The sequence below is a fragment of the Trichechus manatus genome, unplaced genomic scaffold (assembly GCF_000243295.1).
Source record: "Trichechus manatus latirostris isolate Lorelei unplaced genomic scaffold, TriManLat1.0 scaffold00034, whole genome shotgun sequence".
In the NCBI taxonomy this organism is placed as follows: domain Eukaryota; kingdom Metazoa; phylum Chordata; class Mammalia; order Sirenia; family Trichechidae; genus Trichechus; species Trichechus manatus.
This window is the reverse complement of record NW_004443970.1, coordinates 12,865,333-12,891,229: the sequence shown is the minus strand read 5'-3', so window position 1 is coordinate 12,891,229 and position 25,897 is coordinate 12,865,333. Positions and strand designations below refer to the sequence as shown.

General features: G+C 38.2%; 1 protein-coding gene across 1 annotated transcript in view; it reads right to left on the bottom strand.

Moving 5' to 3' along the window:
• ADGRA3 (adhesion G protein-coupled receptor A3) overlaps positions 1 to 25,897 on the bottom strand; it is a 182,412-nt gene that overhangs the window by 50,160 nt on the left and 106,355 nt on the right. Inside the window, exons 5-10 of the mRNA XM_004375140.2 lie at positions 21,068 to 21,139; positions 18,179 to 18,339; positions 15,722 to 15,935; positions 12,347 to 12,511; positions 6,533 to 6,734; positions 4,955 to 5,110 (exon numbers count right to left, since the gene is read on the bottom strand). Of these exons, the coding sequence (XP_004375197.1) occupies positions 4,955 to 5,110; positions 6,533 to 6,734; positions 12,347 to 12,511; positions 15,722 to 15,935; positions 18,179 to 18,293 (852 nt within the window). The 5' untranslated portion in view covers positions 18,294 to 18,339; positions 21,068 to 21,139. The remainder of the gene's footprint in view (positions 1 to 4,954; positions 5,111 to 6,532; positions 6,735 to 12,346; positions 12,512 to 15,721; positions 15,936 to 18,178; positions 18,340 to 21,067; positions 21,140 to 25,897) is intronic.

Genomic DNA, 25,897 nt, shown 5'->3' with positions numbered 1-25,897 from the left:
AAAAAAAAAAAAAGGGTCCTCCAAGGCCGAGAAGGGAGCATATTGACATGTCACGGGGTTGTTAACCAATGTCATAAAACAATATGTGTACTGACTATCTAATGAGAAAATATTTGTTCTGTAAACCTTCACCTAAAGTACAATTAAAAAAGAAGAAGAAGAAGAAAAAAAAAGGACTCAAAAACACCAACGATGATGAGGATGGCTCAAGTTTTAGAAACAATGCTCTAGAAAGGATCAACAAAGTCAGAAGCTGGGCCTTTGAAATGCTTAATAATACAGAAAACACTGCCAAGTTTGATCAAGAAAACAATAGAGACATGGTTAAGCTTTAAATTTAATAAATTAAAAAACCACACATTTTAAATTTTATACACAATGTATGCTAACTGTACTTAGTAGTAGAGTGGCTTTAATGTGCATGTCTCATTCACATACTCAAAATTATAGCACAATACAGAGACTATCAAACATAAACAAATGGAATCTTTATGCATTCTCTCATTTTCTGCAATGGATATATACTGTTTTTATGTTTAAAAAAGTCACTCTTGTTAAATATGGAACAGACACTTATGTTGCCTGACAAACAACCTTCAGCTGACTCTAAAAAAACCACTAAACATATCACTTAGATCTGTCAGTTTAATAGCTTTTATTACCTACCCTAAGATGACAGACTACTAGCTTATGTTGGCTAGACTAACAAGTTAAAAAGCAATTGACTCACAATATTTTCATTATAAAATAATCTATAGCAGGATAACTTTTTGGACATAATACAAAAATCAATTAAACTAATTATTTTTCCAACTGAGCTATATGCATTTCAGGCTACCTGAGCATAATTTTATGTTGTGCTAATTAACTTAAAATGAAGCTCTTAAACCTCGTTTTTTTGTTTTTTTTTTTACTATACTAACGAACAGTGAAAGCAATGGCCAGTAGTTTAAGTTAAATAATTGGACAGGATGTCTGTCACCCCAGTACAGGTAATATTACCTTTGTTGTTGTTACTGTTAGTTGCTGTCAAGTCAGTTCAGACTCATAGTGATTCTACGTACAACAGAACAAAACACTGCCTGGTCCTTTGACATTCTCACAATTGTTATGTTTGAGCTCGTCGTTGCAGCCACTGTGTCCATCCATCTCATCGAGGGTCTTCCTCTTTTTTACTGACTTTCTACTTTACCAAGCATGATGTCCTTCTCCAGGGACTCTACTGATTATTTGTCCAAAGTATGTGAGACGAAGTCTCACCATTCTCACTTCTAAGGAAAACTCTGGCTGTACTTCTTCCAAGACAGACTTGTTGGTTCTTCTGGCAGTCCATGGTATATTCAATATCCTTCGCCAACATCGTAATTTAAAGGCATCAATTCTTCTTTGGTCTTCCTCATTCACTGTCCAGCTTTCACCATGCATATGACACAACTGAAAATATCATGGCTTTTTACCTTTATATATTTCCCTTTAGACCTCAATTATTCAACCCTGAATATTTTTCGTTTCTTCTATTTATACTTACCAAGTGGTCGTTATTTGTTTCCAAAGATAATCATAACGTTACCACCTATGTTAACTAATGTAAAGTGACAGTAATCTCCTTCAAACTAAATTTTTAGATAACGGAAACACTCCAGTGTTTTTCTTTTTTAAAGGACCCCCTTCTTAGCTTCTGAGAGTATAGTAATGTCAAATTTCATCATCCTGTGGAATCCCTGGGTGGTGCAAATGATTAACGTGCTCAGCTGCTGGCCAAAAGGTTGGAGGTTCAAGTTCCCCAAGAGGTGCCTGGGAAGAAAGGCCTGGAGATCTATTTCCAAAAAATCAGCCATTGAAAACCCTGTGGAGCACTGTTCTATTCTGACACACACGGGTTTACCACGAGTCGGAGCTGCCTCAACAACAACAGGTACTGATGTAAAATAATATCCTAGAGCTTTGTCAACTGCAAAATCACTTTGCCTATTATTTTCTCAGTTGTGCCCACAAACTTTACAAATGAAGCAGGAAAAATATCAATCTCATTTTAGAAACAAAGAAAAGGCCCATGGTCAAATAATAACTCATTAAATTAAGTCTACTTCCAGTCCCCAACAAGATGTTTCCACCCAAGAACACTTCAAAGCAGCAGATCGCTGATTTCAGACTGGCAAACACAGTTAAACAGATAGCTCTGGACACCACATTTTACTAGAGTGATTTTTCATCATGATTTAGGAATTAGAGCAAAGGTCCCTCATAGTACAACACAGAAACATGTGAATAAACATGTATTATATAATGGCAAAAATCTCTTTGAATGTACAGATTCCAAATGTCAGCTCAATCACTTTAGTGACTCAAAACACTCCACTTCCATAAATGACTAATAATCATGTGGGCAACAAACTGTGATTAAATATAATAATGGAGAGCAAAATTACCACAGAACCAGAATCTAGGCAGCTTTTCCCACTGAAAATCTACCACATGGAAGTGGGTTATGGCCCAGAGACAAAATCGGGTACCAGGCCAGCTCAGTAGTAAGTCAGGGTGTCTGAAGTTCACCTAACAAGGCTGGAATTTAATCTTATCATCCCATTTACACACACACATTTATGCATTTTTATTCCTTTGACAATTATATAATATCAAGTAAAGCATCTAAAGGTATGTATGTCTTAGTTTCCTAGTGCTGCTGTAAGAGAAATACCACAAGCTGGTGGCTTTAAAGAACAGAAATTTGGTTTAGGAGGCTACACATCCAAATTCGGGCCTTGGCCTTGTTGATTCATTCCTTCCTTGTCAGAAGCCCCAGGTGCTCCTTGGTTCCTTGGCTTGTGGAGTATCCTAACATTGCATCTGTTTTCCCCAGTATGCCTTTACATTTGTGTCTAATCTGCTCTTCTTACAACTTAAAGCTGACTGGATTTAGGACACACCCAACACTCCACGGCCTCATTCACAGCCAAAGAAAACTCTACTTCTAAGCAGGATTATACCCACAGGTATGGGGTAAGGATTCCAACACTTATTCTGGGGGGACACAATTTAATCCATAGCACAGTACTAGAGCAACAGTTCCAAAACTTATCGCCAAAATGCAAGATATTAATAGCTATTCTACCAAAAAATAATAATCATCATCATCCTTGGTGAAACTATTTAGGAAAACCAGGCATATCATTTATCTTTTAGCATACTGATGGTCTCAGATGTTCTAAGGAAGAAATATGTTAAACTTTGTTTAGCTCAGTGTTTTCCCCACAACTGTGTACTGAATACTACCGAAATACAAAGACAGATCAACACTGTACTAAAAAGTAAATGTGATACTGTAGAAAAGGCTTCAGATTAGGAAGTCTGGGCTCTTGGGCTGTTCTTGGCCCTGTTCTAACCTAGCTGTATAACCTTGGATCAATCACTTCAATTTCTTTGGGCTGCAGCTTGTCACTTGATCTGGGTTCCCTGTTCCTCTAAAATTAATGTCTGTGTAAGGAATTATATCAGAAAAGACAGTATACACCAAATCCTCATGTAGCTTGAAACTGACATTTAAGAATACATTAATCTCCTTAAAACTTGTTACAAAACACTATTTGCCTTACTCAATCTGAACACTGTGGTTGATATCCATTTATTTCCCTTAAAGAATATAATATTGACAAGCCTATCGCAGTTTTAATGTGGACCCATTAAAATGCATCCCTTTTTCAAAGTCACTAAACTTTCAAAACATGTATACTCTAATTATTTAGAATATCAACAAGTTCTGAAACAGCCTGTCATTTCTCCAGAACATCACAAAAGCAACAATACAAGATTTGAGTGACTCAAATCATACTAAGAAGGATGAACACATGGTTGTGTAGAGAAGAGAAATCCCAGAAAGCTCAAGATAAAAAGTCCTTGCTAATCCACCACGTAGACACAGAACGCTGTTTTCTCATTTGCTTAATCTGTTACATCACTGTCTTAGCCCTCCCTAGTGATGTCGTATCAAAAAAATACCACTGGTGGGTGGTTTTAAAGAATACAAAATTTATTTTCTCACAGTTCCACAGCTTGTAAGTGTGAATTCAGGGTGTCGGCTCTATGGAAGTTCCTTCTTTGTCTCTCTTAATTTCTAGTTGGGCTGTTGTTAACTGATGTCCATATGGCCCCAGACTCATGGTGACCCCATGCACAAGGGAACAAAATGACTCCTGGTCCCAGACCATCTCTGTGATCAATTGCAGATTTAATCACTGCGATCCACAGGGTTTTCACTGACAGATTTTCAGAAGTAGATCACCAGGCCTTTCTTCCTAGTCCATCTTAGTCTGGAAGCTCCACTAAAACCTGTTCAGCATCACAGCAACACAGAAGCTTCCACTGACAGACAGGCGATGGCCGCACATGAGGTGCACTGGCCAGGAATTGAACATAAGTCTCTTGTATGGCAGGCGAGAATTCTACCACTGAACCACCAATGCCTCTCAGCTTCTAATAACTGCAGATAATCCTCTGCATTCCTGGGCTTGCAGTTGCATCTGTCTTCTCCATATGTGTGTCGTCCCTGTGTGTGTCTGTGTCTATTTTGCTCTTTTAATAAAATACCACTTAGAGTAATTAGGTTTAGGACCCACCCTACTCCAATATGGCACCATTAATGTAACAAAAAAAAAAAAACCGATTCACAATTAGAGTCACGTTTATAGTTACAGGGGTCAGAACTTCAACATAACTTTTTGTGGGACAATTCAATCCATAACAATCAAGAAATCTTAATTCCCAAGAATTGAGAGTTGACCTTACTCCTCCCAATAACAGGTCGTGAGTTTCTCAACAACCATCTTAGAAATATATAAAGTATATTTAGTTCAGATATAGCAAACATAAACAAGGCTTTAAAAATATAGTTTCAACTCTTATCACACATACACCATTTGTTGTCCCTATATGCTATAAACCTCAACCAGAAAAATACCTCTTTTGATTTTTCCTCTTTGGTAAATCTTCCAAATTTTTCTATCATTTCGGCCACAAATATAACATCCATTTTGTCAGAAAAGTTGGCTGCTTCCACGGTGTAAGCCAATAATTGTCGAGCTGTTGCCACAGCATTTGTAACATTGAGGGGCATCTACATTTAAAAGGCAGAAAGAAGCACTTAGCAAAATGATTCGAGTTTTGACATCTTAACTTTGCATTCTAAAACATGGCAAAGAATAAAAGTACATTATCATTTACTCACCATGACCTTCTTAAAATGCTTTTTTCAAACCTGAGAAAACTGGAATTTTAATGGAAACTAAGCAGGGAAAATTTTTAACTTGGGATGAAATAGAATAATGCATAAAAGCCCATCAGGTAAACATGCTGCACCATCTTCCTCTCTGCTGATCCACATTCTACGCATACCTCCATCCCAACTGCTTGGTAAAGCCTTTCCTGAGGGCCCCAGCTGGGAGTGATCAATACCTTGCCTGAACTCCTGCTGCACACGAGTAAGAACCACTTACTGAGCGCTCATCTTTATCACCATGCGCTGCCTGTCATGTATTACATGTGTTTATTTACTGACTTAAACATTGACTGAGCACCAAACGTTGCAAAATGGTATACTAGGTGGTAAAGAGCATAAGAAAATGAATGTATAGCACAGAAACCACGTTCCAGTTGATTATAATCTGCTAATGTGTAGAAAAGACAGAGAAGCAAAGGTAATAAAGGCATATGAGGAGTAGAAGTACCATAATGAATTGCTTTTGACAAAGGAGATTACAGAAGGCACCCAAGAAGTGGCTTTCCAGGTGGACTTAAAGCTGGTTGGGATTTTGCCCAAAAAACAGACAATAAAGGTATTCAAGCAAAGGCACAAAGTGAGGCAATGACTGAGAAGGAAGAATGATATCACAACCAAGGAAAACAAAACCAGCTGCCATCAAGTCGATTCCGACTCATGGCAAACCTCATGGGTTCAGCGTTGAACTGTGCTCCAACGGTTGTGTTTTCTACAGCTGTGATCTTTTGGGAATAGATCACCAGGTCTTTCTTCCAAGGCACCTCTGGGTAGATCTGAATTACCAACTCAGGTTAGGAGTCAAGTGCTTAACCATCTGCATCATCCAGGGACTCCTAGAAGGAGCCCTGGGAGGAGCCCTGGGTGGCACAATGGTTTAGCACTTGGCTGCAAACCGAAAGCAGGCAGTCTGAACCCAGCCAGCAGCTCCATGGGAGAAAGACCTGGCAATCTACTCCTGTAAAGATTACAGCCTAGAAAATCCTATGGGGCAACTCTATGAAGTCATTATGAGTCAAAATCACCTTGATGGCACCCAACAACAACCACCACAGGGGTTCCTAGAGGGCCTTGAATACCAGTTAAGAAGCCAAGACCTGATCCTGAAGAAAAATAAATCTCTAAATAAATTTTTAGAAAAAGTGAGTTACAAACACCAAATTCTTACACTTTACCTAGTTGGGGCAAGGGGTGAGTATGTATTTAGTTTGACTAGCATGTCTTATTCACAACTTTCAGTAAATATGAAGACTCTCTACTTACCTGATTAAACATATAGAGTACTCTAGTGACATCATTTGCATACTGGCATCGAGAATAGTCATCATCTGCCCAAAAGCCACCTCTGTCACATCTGCGCCAAGCCTTTCTCTCATCCTGTGGGTTCCCAGGATATATTCCACTGCCGTGAGTGTTACGAGTACACTGCAGATATGCCGTAATGCCCGCCAAAGTTCTGGGCCACCTAGACAGATGAAAAAGAAATAGGATAAAAAAACTAAAAGGCAAAAGTAGTAACAGAGAAAAAAACCTAATATTAGAACACGGCATGTAGAATTTTGTTGCTGTGTGCCATCAAGTCGATTCTGACTCATAGCGACCCTACAGGACAGAGTAGAACGGCCCCATACAGTTTCCTAGGTTGTAATCTTTATGGGAGCAGGTTACCAGGTTTCTCTCCCATGGAACCACCGTCATGTATAATAGCGGAGCAAAACCAAGGAGAAGAAACAAACAAAACTTCCTTAAAATTCGAGATCAAAATTACAAAACAAAAATTTTTTTTAACTCTACAAAAAAAGACAAATAATCCAATTAAAAAATGGGCAAAGGAAATGAACAGGCACTTCACCAAAGAAGACGTTCAAGCAGCCAACAGACACTTGAGGAAATGTTCGCGATCACTAGCCATTAGAGAAATGCAAATAAAAACCACAATGAGATACCATCTCATCCCAGCATTACTGGAACGAATCAGAAACACTGGAAATAACAAATGTTGGAGGCTGCGGGGAGATGGGAACTCTTATGCACTGCTGGTGGGAATGCATAATGATGCAACCATTTTGGAAAATGATATCATGCTTCCTTAGAAAGCTAGAAATAGACATACCATTCGATCCAGCAAACCCACTCCTAGGAATATATCCCAGAGAAATAAAAGTCGTCACTCGAATAGACATATGCACACCTATGTTCATATAGCAAAACGATGGAAACAACCTAGATGTCCATCAACAGATGAATGGATAAACAAACTATGGTACATACACAATGGAGTATTATTCAGTGATAAAGAATGATGATGAATCCGTGAAGCATCTCATAACATGGATGAAACTGGAGGACATTATGCTGAGTTAAATAAGTCAATCACGAAAGGACAAACATTGTATGAGATTTCTACTGTAAAAACTCATGAAAAAGTTTACACATAAAAAGAAACAATCTTTGTTGGTTACCAGGGATTGGGGTGGGGGTGGGGGTAAACAGACAATAGATAAGTGTTAACTTTGGTGAAGGGAAGACAGTACACAATCCTGGGGAAGCCACCATAACTTGTGTAAGGAAAGGTCATGGACGCTCTGCAGACACATCCAAACTCCCTGAGGGACTGAATTGCTGAGTGTAGGGCTGTGGGGACCATGGTCTCGGGGAACATCTAGCTCAATCGGCATAACACAGTTTATAAAGGCAATGTTCTACCTTCTACCTTAGTGAGTAGCGTCTGGGGTCTTAAAAGCCTGTGAGCAGCCATCTAAGGTACTCCACTGGTCTCATCCCTTCAGGAGCAAGGGAGAATGAAGAGAACAGGATACAAGGAAAAGATCAGTCCAAAGGACTAATGGACCACAGCTACCAAGGCCTCCACCAGACTGAGTCCAGTACAGCCAGATGGTGCCCGGCTACCACCACCGACTGCTGTGACCGGGATCACAACAGAGGGTCCTGGACAGAGCTGGAGAAGGACGTAGAACAAAATTCTAACAAACAAAAAGAGACTAGATTTATTGGCCTGACAGAGACTGGAGAAACCCCAAGAGTATGGCCCCCACACACCCTTTTAGCTCAGTGGTGAAGTCACTCCCAAGGTTCACCATTCAGCCAGGGACTGGACAACCTCATAAAACAAAACAGGACTAATGAGGCACAGCAGTCCAGGGACAAGGACTAGAAGGCAGGAGAGGACAGGAAATCTGGTGATAGGGAACCCAAGATTGAGAAAGGACAGTGTTGACATGTCATAGGGTTGTTAACAATCGTCATAGGGCAATATGTGTACTAACTGTTTAATGAGAAACTGTTTTCTTCTGTAAACCTTCATCTAAAGCACAAAAAAAAAAGCAACAAAGAATTATCTATGTGAGATCAAACTGACAACAGCAACTCAAAAGGTTTGACGGGAAGCCTAGGGGACAGTGATTTGAAGATAATGGTGATGGAATAATTTGGAAAAGGATAGTGAGAATTGCAGCACAACTGGAAGAACAAAATCAGTGTCACTGAATTGTACATGTAGAAATTTTTGAAATGGTGTATCTTTGGCTATGTATACTTTCACCAAAAAAAAAAAAGGTCCTCCAAGGTCGAGAAGGGAGAGTGTGGACATGTCGTGGGGTTGTTAACCAACGTCATAAAACAATATGTGTGCTGACTGTTTAACGAGAAATTATTTGTTCTGTAAACCTTCACCTAAAATAAATTTAAAAAAATTTTTTTTTAACATTGACTAACCTGGCACCGTGGTTAAGAGCTTGGCTGCTAACCAAAAGGTCGGCAGTTTGAATCCAGCAGCTGCTCCCTGGAAACCCTATGAGGCTGTTCTACTCCTATAGAGTCCTACAGAGTTGCTATGAGTCAGAATCGACTCACCAGCAATTGGTTTGGTTTTTTTTTTAACCTATTTTAAGCTGTCAGCTGAGTATATTTTAATATCACAACAGAATAAAATACTTTTGTAAAATAAAATTCTAAAGTATTCTGGATATGGCTGTGAATGAACAATGAAATTGTATCTTATCTAGTAAAAAAGAAAAATGGAGCAGAAAACGGGTTTTGCATTTCTTTTTAATTACTGTTATTTTATATTATCAAATTGTTGGCTTATGTAACTCACACACATAAGGTCAGAATCTTGTCCAGCATAAATATAATTTGGTCTTTTATAGAAGTAAAGAGTACATGTGTAGAAAAGTGTTAGCACAGTAGGCCTGAGACTGCTGCCCTCAGAAACGCCTGCCTGCAAGGCTGGGCCTGGGCTGGTATCTGGGGACTTGGCTCTCGCTGATAAGGGTGGCTCACTGTGCCTAGACTGTTTGGGCAGACAATATGATTTATGCTGAGCAACTGCCTTCCTCCAGGAAGTCTGGAGTTTTGGTACATGCTAGGCAGAGGATGCCTACGTGACCAGCATCCAATAAAAAGCTTGGATGCTAAGCCTCCTATGGGCTTCCCTGGGCAGAAACATCACACTGATGGTGCTGCATTTTCATTGCTGGAGGAAGAGGAAGCTGTGTGGCTTTTCATGGGAGAGAGAGTATAGGAAGCCTCACATGGGTTTCTGCAGACTCCATCTATGTCTTTTTCCCTTATGATCTTCTGCGTATCCTCACCAAAAGACAAAAAAACAAAAACCTACTGCTCTCAAGTCAATTCCGACTTGTGTTATAGAGTAGAATTGCACTCCATAGGATTTTCTTGGCTGCAAGCTTTATGGAAGCAGATCACCGGGCCTGTCTTCTGCATGCTGCTGGGTGGGTCTGAACTGCCACCATTCCAATTAGCAGTAGAGCACAAACCATTTGCACCACCCAGGGACCTGATAGCCTCACAACATCACTGCAATAAATCTTAGCTGTGAGTACAAGTATATACTGAGTCTCCTGATTCCTTCTAGTGAATTTCTGAACACGGGGGTGGGTCTTGGGAAGCCCCAACACGGTATACAGCCAAATTTATTAGGGAGAAGCCACTCAGTACACAGGTGACTACACTCAGTATCCAGGTTGACAACCCAGTTTGACATGGATCATCACTAACCGGGCTAGGAAAAATCTTTATTTGACCTCCATTGTTAATGCCTCCAAAACTGGGAATGATATTGAACACACTTAATACAAGTTACAGCTGATACATAACAGAGGAGCTGCTGAATTATAATATCAGTCACAACAAAAATAATTCATCACCAAAAACTGCATAAACAGACCAAGCAACACTAAATTAAATCTTACTAATGTAGTGGGATTTTAATTGTAGGATGCCTTAAGGAGTGTTAAAAGATAAATAACTCATTGATTATATTTTCATCTATCATTAAAAACGTAAAGCACTCAAACACTACGAGGAAAAAAGAGAAAACTCGTCTCAAACAGAGAACAACATTCTACGATTGTTTTAATAAAAGAAGCTGAATACAACAAAATTAACAAATATTATCTACAATATAAATATTACAGATCAGTAGTTAATCCACAATATAATTATTACAGATCAATAGTTAATCCACATAAGAGACTTATCTGTTGGCAATAATAAATGCTGATTTCCATATACTCGTGTAAAAGAGAAAAGTATTTAATTAAAAAAAAAAAAAGGGGACAAAAGACAATAAAAAGAGCAAGGAAGAACTAGCTGAGCTAAAGAAGTATCACTTCTTCACCTTGGATTTGAAAAAATTAACACCCAAAGAGTTTCCTTCACTCTTAAAAACTTATAGCCTTATAGCCATGAGGTAGCAGTAGTATCAATCACAGACAATACAAGGTGGGTATTAAAGTCTTTATGCTGCTTTAAAAAGCAATCTATTTCCTTTCATTTACATCAACTATAAGCGCATTAGGTCCCTGGGCGGTGCAAATGGTTTGCTCTTGGCTACTAATTGAAAGGTTGGCAGCTCAAATCCACTCAGTGGCACCATGGAGAAAGGCCTGGAGATCTGCTTCCATTTAAGATTACAGCCAAGAAAACCCTGTAGAGTACAGTTCTACTCTGAAGCACACAGGGTTGCCATGAGTCAGAACTGACTCAGTGGTAATGGATTTGGTTTGGGGTTTTACTAGCTCATTATTAAAAATCAGTGAAGACACAGCATATCAAGTAAATAATTTATTTTAAAATGTTTTTCAGCAATTTTGAAATTAAGGAGAATCTAAAGTAAAAACTGCTACCTCTCATAAATTCTAAACTTTCTACTAAATATATCTTTAATATTTAACTCATACTGCTCATCTTAACACAGAGTCCAACAAACTCACGCGGGGTATCAATGACTCCCCAAGTTTCAGGCTACAGAATGGCTTTCATTTCTTAAAATCCATCTCACTTAACTGCCAAAAGAACTGAATTGGGAAAGAAAATTAGATATGTGTTTCTCCTAATTAAGATGTCTGTGTAACCGGCAATGTTGTTGTTGTTAGGTGCCAGTGAGTCAATTTTGACTCGTAGCGACCCCATGTGACAAAGTAGAACTGTCCCATAGGGTTTTCTAGGCTGTCATCTTTCCAGGAGCAGACTGCCGGGTCTTTCTCCTGCAAAGCCAATGGGTAGATAAGAACTGCCAACCTTTCGGTTAGCAGCAGAGTGCTTAACCACTGCACCACCAGGGCTCCTTGCAATAGTTAAAAGTAACTTATACACAACTTTTCCAACTTTATCCATAAAAGAGCCCTTGGAAAAACACGAAACACCATTAGCCTGCCTGAATTTTGCACAACTTTAGCACGCTACCCATAACGTTGTCCTAAAGTACTGGTTCTTAACTTGAACCACAAAACTCCTGTTAAAATGAATGCCTTCAGCGTTATCTCCAAGAGAGTCTTAACTTAAAAGATCTGGGATAAGGTTCAAGCAAAAACATCAACTGTTATCTTTTTTAATCTCCCCTGATGATTCTGAAACCATCACTGTTCTAAAGGGTAACCATCAGACACCTATACAAGATTATACATGTAACATGTACATATACACATTTCTCAAATTTTGTTACTAAGGATAGGAGACCAATCACGTGCCTTTAAGAACAAAAAGGAGTTAAAGGCCAAGTCAGACCTTGTCAGTACTTTCCACATCACTGACCTGAAGTCACCTTTATTGTTTACCACCCTCTCGGGAGGGCAGTACTGGGCAGAGCTTTCTAACACCACAATGTCGACAGTTCTCGTATTGTTCCCACGTTTGGTCTGGACATGGCAGCCCCAATTTCCAGTAGATCCAGCCTGAATATTAGAGATGGTTAGGGCACTACATGAAGAAAAATTTTAAAAAAGAGAGAGAAAATAGGGTTAGACATAAAGGGAGACAACCTGGGCTTCCATCATTCATTTTGTAAATATGTCCGAATGCATTGTGGGCCAAGCACTTGCTAGATGAAAACTGATTAAAAATGACCGCTCCCCTTGCGGTATTTCATCAGCAAGTCAAGAAGACAAACAGGTATGGGGAGACTTGAAAAACTATGATAAGAGCTGTAACAGAAGTATGAACGAAGTGCAGCGGTACGTAATACGACAGAAAAAGAGAGAACAGAACTGCGGGCGTGGGAATAGCAAGTGCAAAGCCAGAAACATCATGGCACATTCTTCAGCGAAACTAATGGAGTTTCCAAGTTACATCTACCTTTTCACAGCCTCTGAGGAAAATATTCAAGCATGAAAAAAGGAGACTAATCATATGAAGTCTGCAATTTTGTCCCATTTTATAGCTGGTGGCATAGAGGCTCAGTGCATTTAAGTAACATGCCTGAGACCATAACTCGTTGCTATCATGTCAATTCTGACTCATGGCAACCCCATGTGTTTCAGAGTAGAACTGTGCTCCACAGGGTTTTCTTGGCTGTAATCTTTACAGAAACGTATCACCAGATCTTTCTTCTGTGACGCCACCGGGTGGGTTCAAACCACCCACCTTTACGTTAGTAATCCAGGGCAAACAGTTTGCACCACCAAGGGACCTATGAAGCATGTAATTAAGAAAATATTTAAGGTAAAATATTTTGTGGAAGACTTATACTAGGAATAACCAGTTAAATCTCTAAAAAGATTTAGTATATTACCAATTAATGTTTTAACAAAAGGACTTTTCCATGTAAAGGTAAACTTCAATTGTTAAAACAGCTGTATTTCTAAATGGCTGTCAGTAAATTCAATTTGCAAGACGAGATCATAATTCCCTAAGATAAAACCTATTCACTGAAAAGCAAACGTCAGAACCTTCAATTAACCTTAACTCTCCTTGCAGTGCTTTGCTTTTATGTACACACAGATGATAAGAGACAATTACACATAAAGCATGTATCATTTTAATTAACTAATAAAATCATGCCTTGGATACACATTTGTCCAGTCTCCTAAATCACTGATGGCCTAAATTTCTATATAACAGCAAATGTTCTAATGAAGACTGAGACACCGTTATATTCTGAATCACCAAAGAAAATGCTTATTATCTTTACTAACTCACTTAAGTTTGAAAATAAATCAATATACCATCATAAATATTTTCAATATAAAACAATACAGAAATAGTTTGACATTAAATCTAAGTAACCGAAAACTGTGCCAAACGCTCTGCTTCTTCATGGCTCTACTAAACTAGGAAGAAAAGTACATAGGATATTTTGGCACTGCAAATCATTCCCTAATCCAGAAGTGCCCAAACTTTGTCAATTCACAGAGTCTCAGTGACTAGACAATTTTTTCACGATGTCGCTAGTCCAAAAGAAACACCTATGGTGCTCCATGTGTCGAGTTCAATCCCAAATCTGTGTGTCTATATCCTACCAACTTACTAACAATTTGAAAACACACGTAAATTGAAAAATATATTTCATTTTTAAATAACCATAATTACTTACTAGTGGGAGGTGTGTTCCTATTGGGCACTATTCAATTCTGACATTTAGATCAGACACTGACAACCCTTACTTCCGGTTCCACAATGATTTTCGCACAATACTTGCTTTTTATCACTGTAATCGCCCAAACCCCAGCATCCCAAAGTATGTCACCACCAAAAGGACAAAAGCGGAATCTAACGCTGACCCAGTGAACCAATTCGAGCACATAGTTATGTGGTGTCCAACAGATGTTGAGTATCACTGTGCTTCCCTCCAAAATTTACAATACACCACAGTACCTCTGTGAATTCACTACAGTGCCCCAGGGCATTCTGGCACAGCCTTTGGGAACTGCGGTCCTAATATATTATGCAAACATTTTTTGAATGAGTTTTAGCAATGCCTTTGATGTCTAAAAGCAATTACTGGAATAAAATTTGCAGGAAACCTCCATGTAGCAAATTTGGAGATTTAAGGATAAAGAGGTGGATTCAATTTCATCTTCTAGGAAAATTACAAACAGTGACTCTTACCAACGAAGGATCAATATGATGAGGAGACCAACAACAAATACACAGGTACATCTCAGCTTAACTAATTCAAGGACCACATGGTTTCTTCTTCTATGACTTCTTTATTATTCTGGGGCTAACTGTGGATAAAGGACTTCTCATTCTCAGTCTTCATATGAAAGACTTTTGTTTGTTATTCCTAGAATTAATTTTTTTGGTACTGTTACAAAGAATTTAGATTAAGTGTGATAATATATATGGAACCCTGGTGGCACAGTGGTTAAGAGCTCAGCTGCTAACCAAAAGGTTAGCAGTTCAAACCCACCAGCTGCTCCTCGGAAACCCTATGGGGCAGTTCTACACTGTCCTATAAGGTCACTACAGTACTGCTATAAAGAATTTAGATTAATTTAAGTGCGATGATATACATATCAGAGCCCTGGTGGTGCAGGGGTTAAGAGCTCGGCTGCTAACCAAAAAGTTGGCAGTTTGAATCCACCAGGGGCTCCTCGGAAACCCTACGGGGTAGTTCTACTCTACCCTATAGGGTCGCTACAAGTCAGAATCAACTTGACAGCAACAGGTTTGGTTTCGGTTTTTATACATATATATATTTATGCTTTATAAAATTCATTCAAAATAACGATTTTGGTGCTCACTGCAATCATAGGGTTGATAGAACAGGTTATTTATACTAGTGGGTTTAGGAGAGGCATTATCTAAAAATGTAGCATTAATCACAAGACGAAACACTGAAAACAGGTTGATTCTTAAAAGTGAAAATATGAACTTAGCAGCAGAAAATGGTTAAAATTAAGTTTGTCACTAGAAGTTTACATTTATCTTCCTGAGAGTTTAATCAAAAGGTGCCAATGTTTAAAAAGCATTTCCCTTTTATCCTACCCATTCATCTTCTAAAACTGAAGGGAAAAGAAGGCTACTTAACTCTAGATGCTGAATAAAAATCAGAAAAAGAAAACTCTAGATGTCTGCATTTTACAAGGTAAGGTAAGTAAAAAATATTGATTCAAATTCCAACTAAACATTACAATCCTGAAAGGATAAATAAAAGCCACAGAGACAACTCTGTCTTAAAAAGTTTACCTTGCAATCAACGAGCAGTTGTGAATCATATTCTTTTCAACAAAGATGCCTTGCGATTCATCTGTTTCAACTATCCGCCCATCCTGAGACCACAGCACCTGCATGTCCTGATCAATATAGGAGGCCATGCACTGGAAAGGGAGGCTGTCCCCTTCAAATACAACCTGACGGTGAGATGGGGTCATATAGAATGACGGCAATTCAAGGGGTGCATCTAGAACAGACAAACGAAAACGCAGGAAACAAACATAACACTATATTCACAAACCACAAGCGACAGAAACTCTAACTGAAATTATAAATATATAAAAAATATTTCTGAGTAATCAGCATTCTAAGGCTAGTACCAACAAGGCTACTACTGAGTCAAGGGGCCATGTATAGAAAGAGAATTAAGTGTAATTTCATTATGGGTTCTGACATTTAGAGTGGTTCCTTTCTGATGGTGCTGTAAGACTTTCAGACAACACAGAAGCGGGTAAGAGAACAAATTTTAATGACACTTAAATATGGAGAATGGAACTGGTGATAAGTACCATATTTTTATACAAATAACGTGCGCAGTCTACATTTGTTTGCCAACCATGTCCTCCCTCGTAAGTGCCGCTATGCTAATTTTTGTACATGATGCTGTAAAAAAAGTCAGCATAGCAGCACTTACGAAAATACCTCACGGCGGGAGGGCGCGGTTGGCAAACAAACATAGAAAGCACGAGTTATTTGCATAAAAATACAGTAAATGCTGATATATAATATACAATTTTAAAATACATCTTTGAGATCATATTACCTTCGACTGAAACGCTGGTTTCTGATTATAAAACTAACACAAATTCATTGCAGAAAATTTAGAATATTTGAGGAAAAAAGGAAGAAAACAAATCTTTCCAGATTTTATACGTTACAATCACTTTTTTAAAAAGCCGACATACTTTCTTCCAGTCAGAAAACGGGAGAAATATTAAACGTATGTACAAAAATGTACACAAATATCACGGGCTCATTAAAAGCCTTTAAAATATTCAGTCCATTTGGTTAACACATCAACTCCACTTTAATAGTGTATCCTTAAGAAATAATAGCAAGTGTGCAAAGTTGTATACAAAGAAATTAATCACTGCATTGTTTAGAAAGTGAGAAGTGATTAACAAGCTAAATATGCAGTAATAAGAAAGTTGTTAAATAAATTATGGCCACATCTCTATAATGATTGGTATACATCTATTTAACACACACACAAAGGAAGGAAGCTTACATTACTGCAAGCTTTAAAAAGGTTACAAAATATCATTAGGGAGTATGATGATACTTTTTATAAAGATACAAAAGTGTAACAGACCTAGGGAAAAGGTGAAGACAATACACCAAGGTCTTAACATTGTTTATCTCTGAGTGATAAGAATGCCAGCATGTGCTTTGTTTCTTTCTTGTTTTGGGGTTTTTTTTTTTCCCATAAATGTTAATTTTCATCCAATAAATATATTTTACTTGTACAACAACAATAATAACAATAATAGAAAGGGAAAAAAATGATAGGACTGTTTCCTTCCAAATACTAAATGGGGATCTCCCACTATCATCTCAAGCACCGTATTTTTTTGTCATTATTTGTGTTTTTCTTTTCTATTTATATCAGTTACCACTGAACTGAATCTAACTCATGGCGACCCCACATGTGTCAGAGTAGAACTGTGCTCCTTAGGGTTTTCAACAGCTAATTATTAAGAAACAGATCACCAAGCCTTTCCCCCGAGGTGCCTCTGGGTGGACTTGAACTGCCAGTCTTTCAGTCAGCAGCTGAGCACATTAACTATTTGCACCACCATAAAATGTTATCTCCCCCTTTTCTTTGGATATTCTTCAAAATCATGACTTTCAATGGCTGCATATTATTTCATCGAATGGATGTATCACAAGTTTTAAACCAATCCTCTATTTTTTAGAATTTAGGATCTGTTTATACATAAACTCTGAAGGTTTCTATGCATATCCAATCATCTCCTAAGAATTAAATTCTGGATGTAGAATTACTGGCTCAAATTGTATCAACTTTTTATGAACACTGATACATATTGCCAAACTACAGAAAGGCTTTATCATTGGACACTCCCACCCTCACATAATATGACTGTGTCTTGAGATTTTATTACGATAAGCAATTCCCTGATTTGCCAATTGATGGAAAATCTGAAGATCTATGCTCTTCTTGGAAATTGGCTTTCATAAAGAAAGCTGTTCAGAACCTATGAAATCATAAGACATAATAAGATTTTTTTAAATCCACCTGACTTAATTGTTTAATCATTGGCATAAACTAAATATTATCAAATCCACTGAGATTAATGGCTGTACGTCAGTTCCAACCAAGTGTAAAGAGAATTTTACGTTTCATCAAGAAAAACACAGTAGCAGGTGAAACCATGGTAAATATTGTATCCATCTCTATTTCTCCCTTACCGCATGTCAGTAGCTCCTGCTTCACACCTGTGACTGGCTGGGCCTGCAGGGACTTAGGATAAGCACACCTGGTGTCCCGGACAGTGATGTTCCTCTCTTTTACCCAGCGATGCATCCACAATATGTTACAGTCGCACAAAAGATACTCTGTCTGGAATTCTCTGTACCACACAAAATACAAATTAGAGATTAGGGTGAATAAAATTAAATAGCACTTTTATTTTGTATTAGCTTATACGTTTGGTGACAAGCATGCTACCATTCACCCTTACCAGCACTGTGGCATGTAGCATCAACTGGTCATGTTTTCCTTTCTAATGAGCTGACTTTTAGAGTGTCTGATCCCGGCACTATTTCCCCACAATCCTGGGTCTCTGCTTTTGATCAAAGTTAGTATGCAAACAAAATCTATTCGTCATCCCTCTTCTATGCAACAAGCTCCTTAACCCCAGGCTTCTGGAATGCCAAATCCCAATCCTTTTTGTCTATCAAATGTCTAACCATGCATCATAAAGCATGTGGCCCTTAGATTGGATCCTGAAGCCTTCCCCAATTTTTCCAGCATCGTTGCCATATTCTTGGTCTAAATGCCTACAACTCTCCTATTAATTTTGGCACAGAAGCATCAACCTAAGGCAACATAACACTGTTTCATGTGGCTATATTCAGCCTGTGTGGCTAGACTGTAAGCTCCTCAAGGTAGAGACTATTTCTGGCAACTCTGCACTATGCTCCAAGTGGCAACAAATATTTATTGAACTAACGGTTAGTGAATCAGCAAATTAAAAATATAAAATAAGACTACATCACACTTAGTATGAAAACAGAGAATTATCTTTATATAAGGCAAGATGTTTTATAATTTATCACTTGGATATAAGAAACAAAGAGAGAATATATACAGATTAGATACTGTTGCTCCTGAGGTGATTCCGACTCATAGCAACCCCACAGGACGGAGCAGAACTGCCCCATAGGGTTTTCTAGGCTGTAGTCTTCACAGGAGCAGATTGCCAGGTCTTTTCTCCAACAGAAGATCTGGTGGGTTCAAACCACAAACCTTTCGGTTAGTAGCTGAGCACTGAACCATTATGCCACCAGGGATTCCTTAGGTTGGAAATAAGCACAATAAACTCTCCAAAACATGGTTTACTAAGAACTGACTATTCATGTGCTAAACATTAGGCTAATTCCATCTAATAAAACTAAAGCTAAGACATTATCCTTGCCAATAAAGAAGACATAATGCAAAAAAGGGGAGTAAAAACATAAATACAACTAAAATAGAATGTAGCATGTTCTATAAAAATAAATCAATAGAGTGCAAAGAGCAATAAGCATTTGTCTGCCTAAAACAGTCCACTGACACAAGGTTCATCTCCTCACTGCTTTTTGCAAAAAAAAAAAAAAAAAGGAGGAGATAGAATATACCAAAGATAAATTGAAAACAATCCAAAAAGATGAGCTGAATGACTCCTAATTTCTAAGCACCCTATAATGGTCAGTTCTTAATATCAATAGGTAAAATCACTGGCGATTTTTCCCAATTTTTGGATGAAGATACTTCCCACATTCCTGCTGCACGTGGTCTCAAAGGTCAGATTACCGGTCACATACGTTTTTATTTCCTAAGCCACAGAAATGGCTGACTTGAGTCCACTAAATAGGCCAAAAGGAGCTGTTCCCACTGTGGATAAGTCCAACAGTGGCACCAACAGGAGACCAGACAGTCAGACCCAATGTGACTCTAGAAGTACAAACGCACGCCTGCCGTGATCATGAGGAGCTAGATGAGTGTCTAACCTATTAACTGCAACCCAGTGAAGACTGCCAAATGAGAGTCAAATGATGAAAAAGAAAAGAAATCTGCATACACCAAACAGGATGGTGTCCGGTAGAGATGAAATTCTCCCTTGGAAAAAGACACTCAATCCCATAAATTATACTCCAGGAAAATCTGAAAAACCTTATTGTTTAATTCTAATTCTAACCAGAAATGAGAAAACGTTTAGCTTGAAATATATTAAGGTTTATGTGAACATAGTTATTTTCAAAAGCAACCCCTGTGCAATCTCTCAGTAAACAAAACTGTTTCTGAAGGGGGGAAAAAAAATCAACCAATTCTAAAACCACAGAGAACTGAGTAAACTTGATCTTATATTGATTTCATAAAGCAGGTATTCTAATATATCCCTACAAACATCAGCAATAAGGTATGAATTCAGCTTGGGCAGGGGTTACAGAATAAAATCAAATCTCTCAAGTATAGAATACTCTTAACTATAAATTCTTCATGTTGTTAGATGCTGCGGAATCACTTGAGACTCATGGCAACCTTATGTAAAACAGAATAAGGCATCTCCTGGTCTTGCATCACCTTCATGATTGCTGCTATGTTTGAGTCCACTGTTTTGACTATTCTGTCAATCTATCTCACTGATGGCTTCCCTCATTGTCGCTTACCCACTATTTTATCAACCATGATGTCCTTTTCTAGCAATTGGTCTTTCCTGATGACCTGTCCAAAATAAGCTAGCCAAAGTTTCACCACCCTCACTTCTAAGGAGCACTCTTCATAGGGAGGAGATATTTAATATTTTGGGATTCAATTATGTAAACAACAAAATATTTTTTAATGTTAAAACAGAGTCAAGGAGAAACAACATTACCAATTTATTTCCTTTAAAAATAAATTAGTGTAACATAATGTTCTAAAGAGAAAATGAGTGTCCCAGTCTGAAACTAGTTCTTAAGACTTGCTGTATGTTTTTCAGTGTGGAAAGTGCTCAAGTTAAGATTACAATTTCTGCAAATTCACTAGATTGTTCTCATAAAGTCTCTTTAAACCATATAATAAACTTCAAAAACTAACACAAAATTCTTACTTACAAAGACCGTAGTGAGCCAAGATAATCAAAAGTTCCTTGAGATAATGAAGAAAACAAATTCCCCGAGAGATTTCTGGAAAAAATGGAAATAATTTCACTTTAAAAAATACCTACCATTATACATCATTTTACATTATTTCATATTTTTTAAAATGTCCCATACTCATTAAACAATGTTATAAAGAATTTATGAAAGTCATTTTAAATCTTATAAAAAGGAAGTAACTAGTAAGTTATTTTCATCAAGTTTGAGGGAAAAAATTATTCTTAACCTTATGAAAAGGAATATGTAAAGTTGTAAAAAATGCTTACTGCTAGATGAGGATTTTTCCAACAAATATCACGTGACCCTAAAAGTTACCTTACCGAGCATCAATTTAACAAATTAGGTCTTTAGCCATACACTCATTCCCACAGAAGTATTCTTCTTGTGTTCACTCAGTATCATTTAAATGAAGAAACCAAAATTAAAAAATAAACAAGAAAAGGGAAAGGATAACCTGAAAGTTCAGCAGCAGTAACACACAGTAACTGGGTGAAAAACGTGGGTAGAGTGAAATGAGTTCAGGGTTTAAAATGAAAGAGACTTGGGATATAAGATAGTGTTATTCTTGGACAAATGATTTAAACTCCTCAGTTTCTCCTTGTATCGAATAGGTTTAATAAATACCTAAACCTTCCTGAGGAGACCTGGTAGCGCAACAGTTAAGCGCTCAGCCGCTAACCGAAAGGCCAACAGTTCTAACCCACCAGTGGCTCAGTGAGAGAAAACACCTGGCAATCTGCTCCCGTAAAGATTATAGCCTAGAGGTAAGTACTTGCGGCTGGCCTACCCCGTGGATCAAAATCACCCCACTTTGGGAAAAACCTCTTTCCCAATCACCTCCCCACTCCATGCTCTGCACTGGGTCCGGGACGGCTTCAGCGACTGCCGACTCCCCTGGGCCAGAAGCAGGACCCATCAAGTGCCCTGAGCCATTCTCCCGGCCTTGGAGAGGGAACAAATTAACAAATGGGGAAAAAATAATCTGCCAGCTTCCCTAAGCCAGGAACTCAGGGTAGGCATGGCTCCTTTGCCTAGGCACAGGCATAAGGGATCCAAGGGCTTTGAGTGCCTTTCCCTCTGCAGAGACTTGTGTGGGCCCATTTCAACAGCATAGGCCCTCATTACCGCAGTACAACAGGGTATATACCTGAAATCTAACTTCAACTGTTTCAGCTGAGACGTGGCAGGTTCATGACATCTGACACTGCTCTGCACATTAAGCAGGGTCTTCACCTACCCATATTAGGGGCCTGAGGACTGGTGGCTCCACCCACGCCACCTGGCCACCTGCGACACAGGCCCAAGAATAAGTGGTGCCCCCCAGTCCTTACAGCCAACAGTACTGGGTGCTCACAGTCTGGCTGCAAAAGCCACCTACCTACACGCTCTATGCAACAGGGACACGCTTTCCTCTCAGATGCTCAGGGTGGCCGCTGGCGCCCTGCCTTGCTCAGAGTGTGACCCCCTGCTGCAGCCAGATGCCTGTGTCTACGCCAACCACCCATACCTGTCTAGGACTGTCGGTGAGAGCCTACACCACACACTTGGTGACCGACTACCTGGACACCTGAGCTGAATCCATACAAGAAAAGTAAATGGAATCCTGTACTCACATAGTAACAGGCCTAACCACCTGGTGGCAGGACATTGGGGCTTCAGGGGTGCTGGTAATCGGGCTAGCTCACATGAGCAGCCTATTTGGGCATATCAAAACAAAACAAAACAAGAAGCTAGGACACAGTAAGCAGATATAAAATATATAATAACTTACTGATGGCTTGAGGACAACAGTCAATATTATATCACATAAACAGACAGACGATGATGGCTTCAGCAAGCACCCAGAATAAAGAATCTAGAAATTTTCTGGAAGAAGAAAATTTCTTGGAATTACCAGAGGCAGAATACAAAAGATTAACATACAGAACTCTTCAAGAGATCAGAAAGGAGATTATGCAAAACGTAGGCCAGGCAACAGAGGAACTTAAGAAGATTAGAGAAGAGCATAATGACAAATTTAACAGGCTGCAAGAATCCATAGAGAGACAGAAATCAGAAATCCAGAAGACTAACAAAATTTCAGAATTAGACAACTCAACAGAAAGTCACAAGAGTAGAATTGAGGCAATGGAAATCAGAATTAGTGAGACTGAAGATAAAGCACTTGACACCAACTTATTAGAGGAAAAATCAAATAAAAGGATTAAAAAAAAAAATGAAGAAACCCTAAGAATTATGTGGGACTCCATCAAGAGGAATAACCTACGAGTGATTGGAGTACCAGAATGGGGGGTATAGCAGAAAACACAGAGAGAATTGTTGAAGATTTGTTGACAGAAAACCTCCCTGGTATCGTGAAAAATGACAAGATTATCTATCCAAGATGCTCATCGGACCCCACATAAGGTAGATCCCAAAAGAAAGTCACTAAGATATATTATAATCAAACCAAAGATAAAGAGAGAATTTTAAGAGTGGCTAGGGATAAACGAAAAGTCACCTACGAAGGAGGATCAATAAGACTAAGCTCAGACTACTCAGCAGAAACCATACAGGCAAGAAGGCAATGGGATGACATATATAAAGCCTTGAAGGAAAAAAATTGCTAGCCAAGAATTATATATCTAACAAAACTGTCTCTCAAATATGATGGCGAAATTAGGGCATGTCCAGATAAACAGAAGTTTAGGGAATTTGCAAAAACCAAACCTGAATTACAAGAAATACTAAAGGGAGTCCTCTGATTAGAAAATCAATAACATCAGATAACAACCCAACACTATAACACAGGGCAGAGCAACCAGGTATCAACTCAGGTAAGGAAGTCACAAATATAAATCAAAGCTTAAACACTGAAAATAGGGAAACAGAAATGTCAGTAAAAAAAAGATGACAATATTAAAACAAAAAAGAGGGACTAAAAAATGTAGACACAGATTTTTCATATGGAGAGAAAGTCAAGGAGATATAAAGAAATAAAAGACTGGTTTAAACTTAGAAAAATAGGGGTAAATATTAAGGTAACCACAAAGAAAACTAACAACCCTACAAGTCAAAATAAAAAACAAGAAAAATATAAAGACTCAGCAAATACAAAATCAACAACAATGAAAAAGATGAAAACAAAATATATTTAAAAAAAAAACGACTCAGCACAGAAAATTAAGTGGAACAAAAAAACTGTCAACAACACACAAAAAAAGACATCAAAATGACAGCACTAAACTCCTATCTATCAATAATTATGCTGAATGTAAATGGACTAAATGCACCCATTAAGAGACAGAGAGTGGCAGAATGGATATAAAAAAACACAATCCATCTATACACTGCCTACAAGAGACACACCTTGAAGACACAAACAAACTAAAATTCAAAGGATGGAAACAAATGTATCAAGCAAACAACATTCAGAAAAGAGCAGGAGTGGCAATATTAATCTCTGACAAAACAGACTTTAAAGTAAAATCCACCACAAAGGATAAGGAAGGACACTATATAATGATTAAAGGCTCAGTACACCAGGAGGAGAAAACAATAATAAATATTTACCCACCCAATGACAGGGCTCCAAAATACATAAACTCTAACAGCATTGAAAAGAGAGATAGACAGCTCCACAATAAGAGTAGAAAACTTCAACACTCCACTTTCTGTGAAGGGCAGAACATCAAGAAAGCAGCTCAATAAAGACACGGAAGATCTAAATGCTACAATCAACCAACTTGATCTCATAGACATATACCAAATACTCCACCCAACAGCAGCCAAGTATACTTTCTTTTCCAACGCACATGGAGCATTCTTCAGAATAGACAACATATTAGGCCATAAAGCAAGCCTTAACAAAATCCAAAGCACTGAAATTTTACAAAGCATCGTTTCTCACCATAAAGCCATAAAAGTAGAAATCAACAACTGAAAAAGCAAGGAAAAAAAATCAAACACATGGAAACTGAACAACACCTTACTCAAAAACTACTGGGTTGTTGAAGAAATTAACGATGGAATAAAGAAATTCATAGAATCAAAACACAGAAAATCACAGAATGAAAACACATCCTACCAGAACCTTTGCGACTCAGCAAAAGCAGCACTCAGAGGACAGTTTATAGCAATAAATGCGCACATCCAAAAAGAAGAAACGGCCAAAACCAAAACATTAACCCTACAACTCAAACAATTAGAAAGAGAGAAGCAAAAGAAGCCCTTGGGTGCCAGAAGAAAGAAAATAGTAAGAATTAGAGCAGAATTAAATGAAACAAAGAACAGAAAAACAATTTAAAGAGTTAATAAGACCAAAAGTTGGTTCTTTGAAAAGATCAACAAAATTGATAAACCACTCGCCAAACTGACAAAAGAAAAACAGGAGAGGAAGCAAATAACCCGTATAAGAAATGAAATGGGTGATTATCACAACAGACCCAACTGAAATTAAAAGAACAACAACAGATTACTATGAAAAACGGTACTCTAACAAATTTGAAAACCTAGAGGAAATAGACAAATTTCTAGAAACTCACTACCTACCTAAACTAACACAAACAGAGGTATAACAACTAAATAGACCTACAACAAAAGAAGAGATTGAAAAGGTAATTTTAAAAAATTCCAAAAAAAAAAAAAAAGCCCTGGCCCAGATGGTTTCACTGGAGAATTCTACCAAACTTTCAGAGAAGAGTTAACACCACTACTACTAAAGGTATTTCAGAGCATAGAAAAGGATGGAATACTCCCAAACTCATTCTATGAAGCCAGCATAACCGTGTACCAAAACCAGGTAAA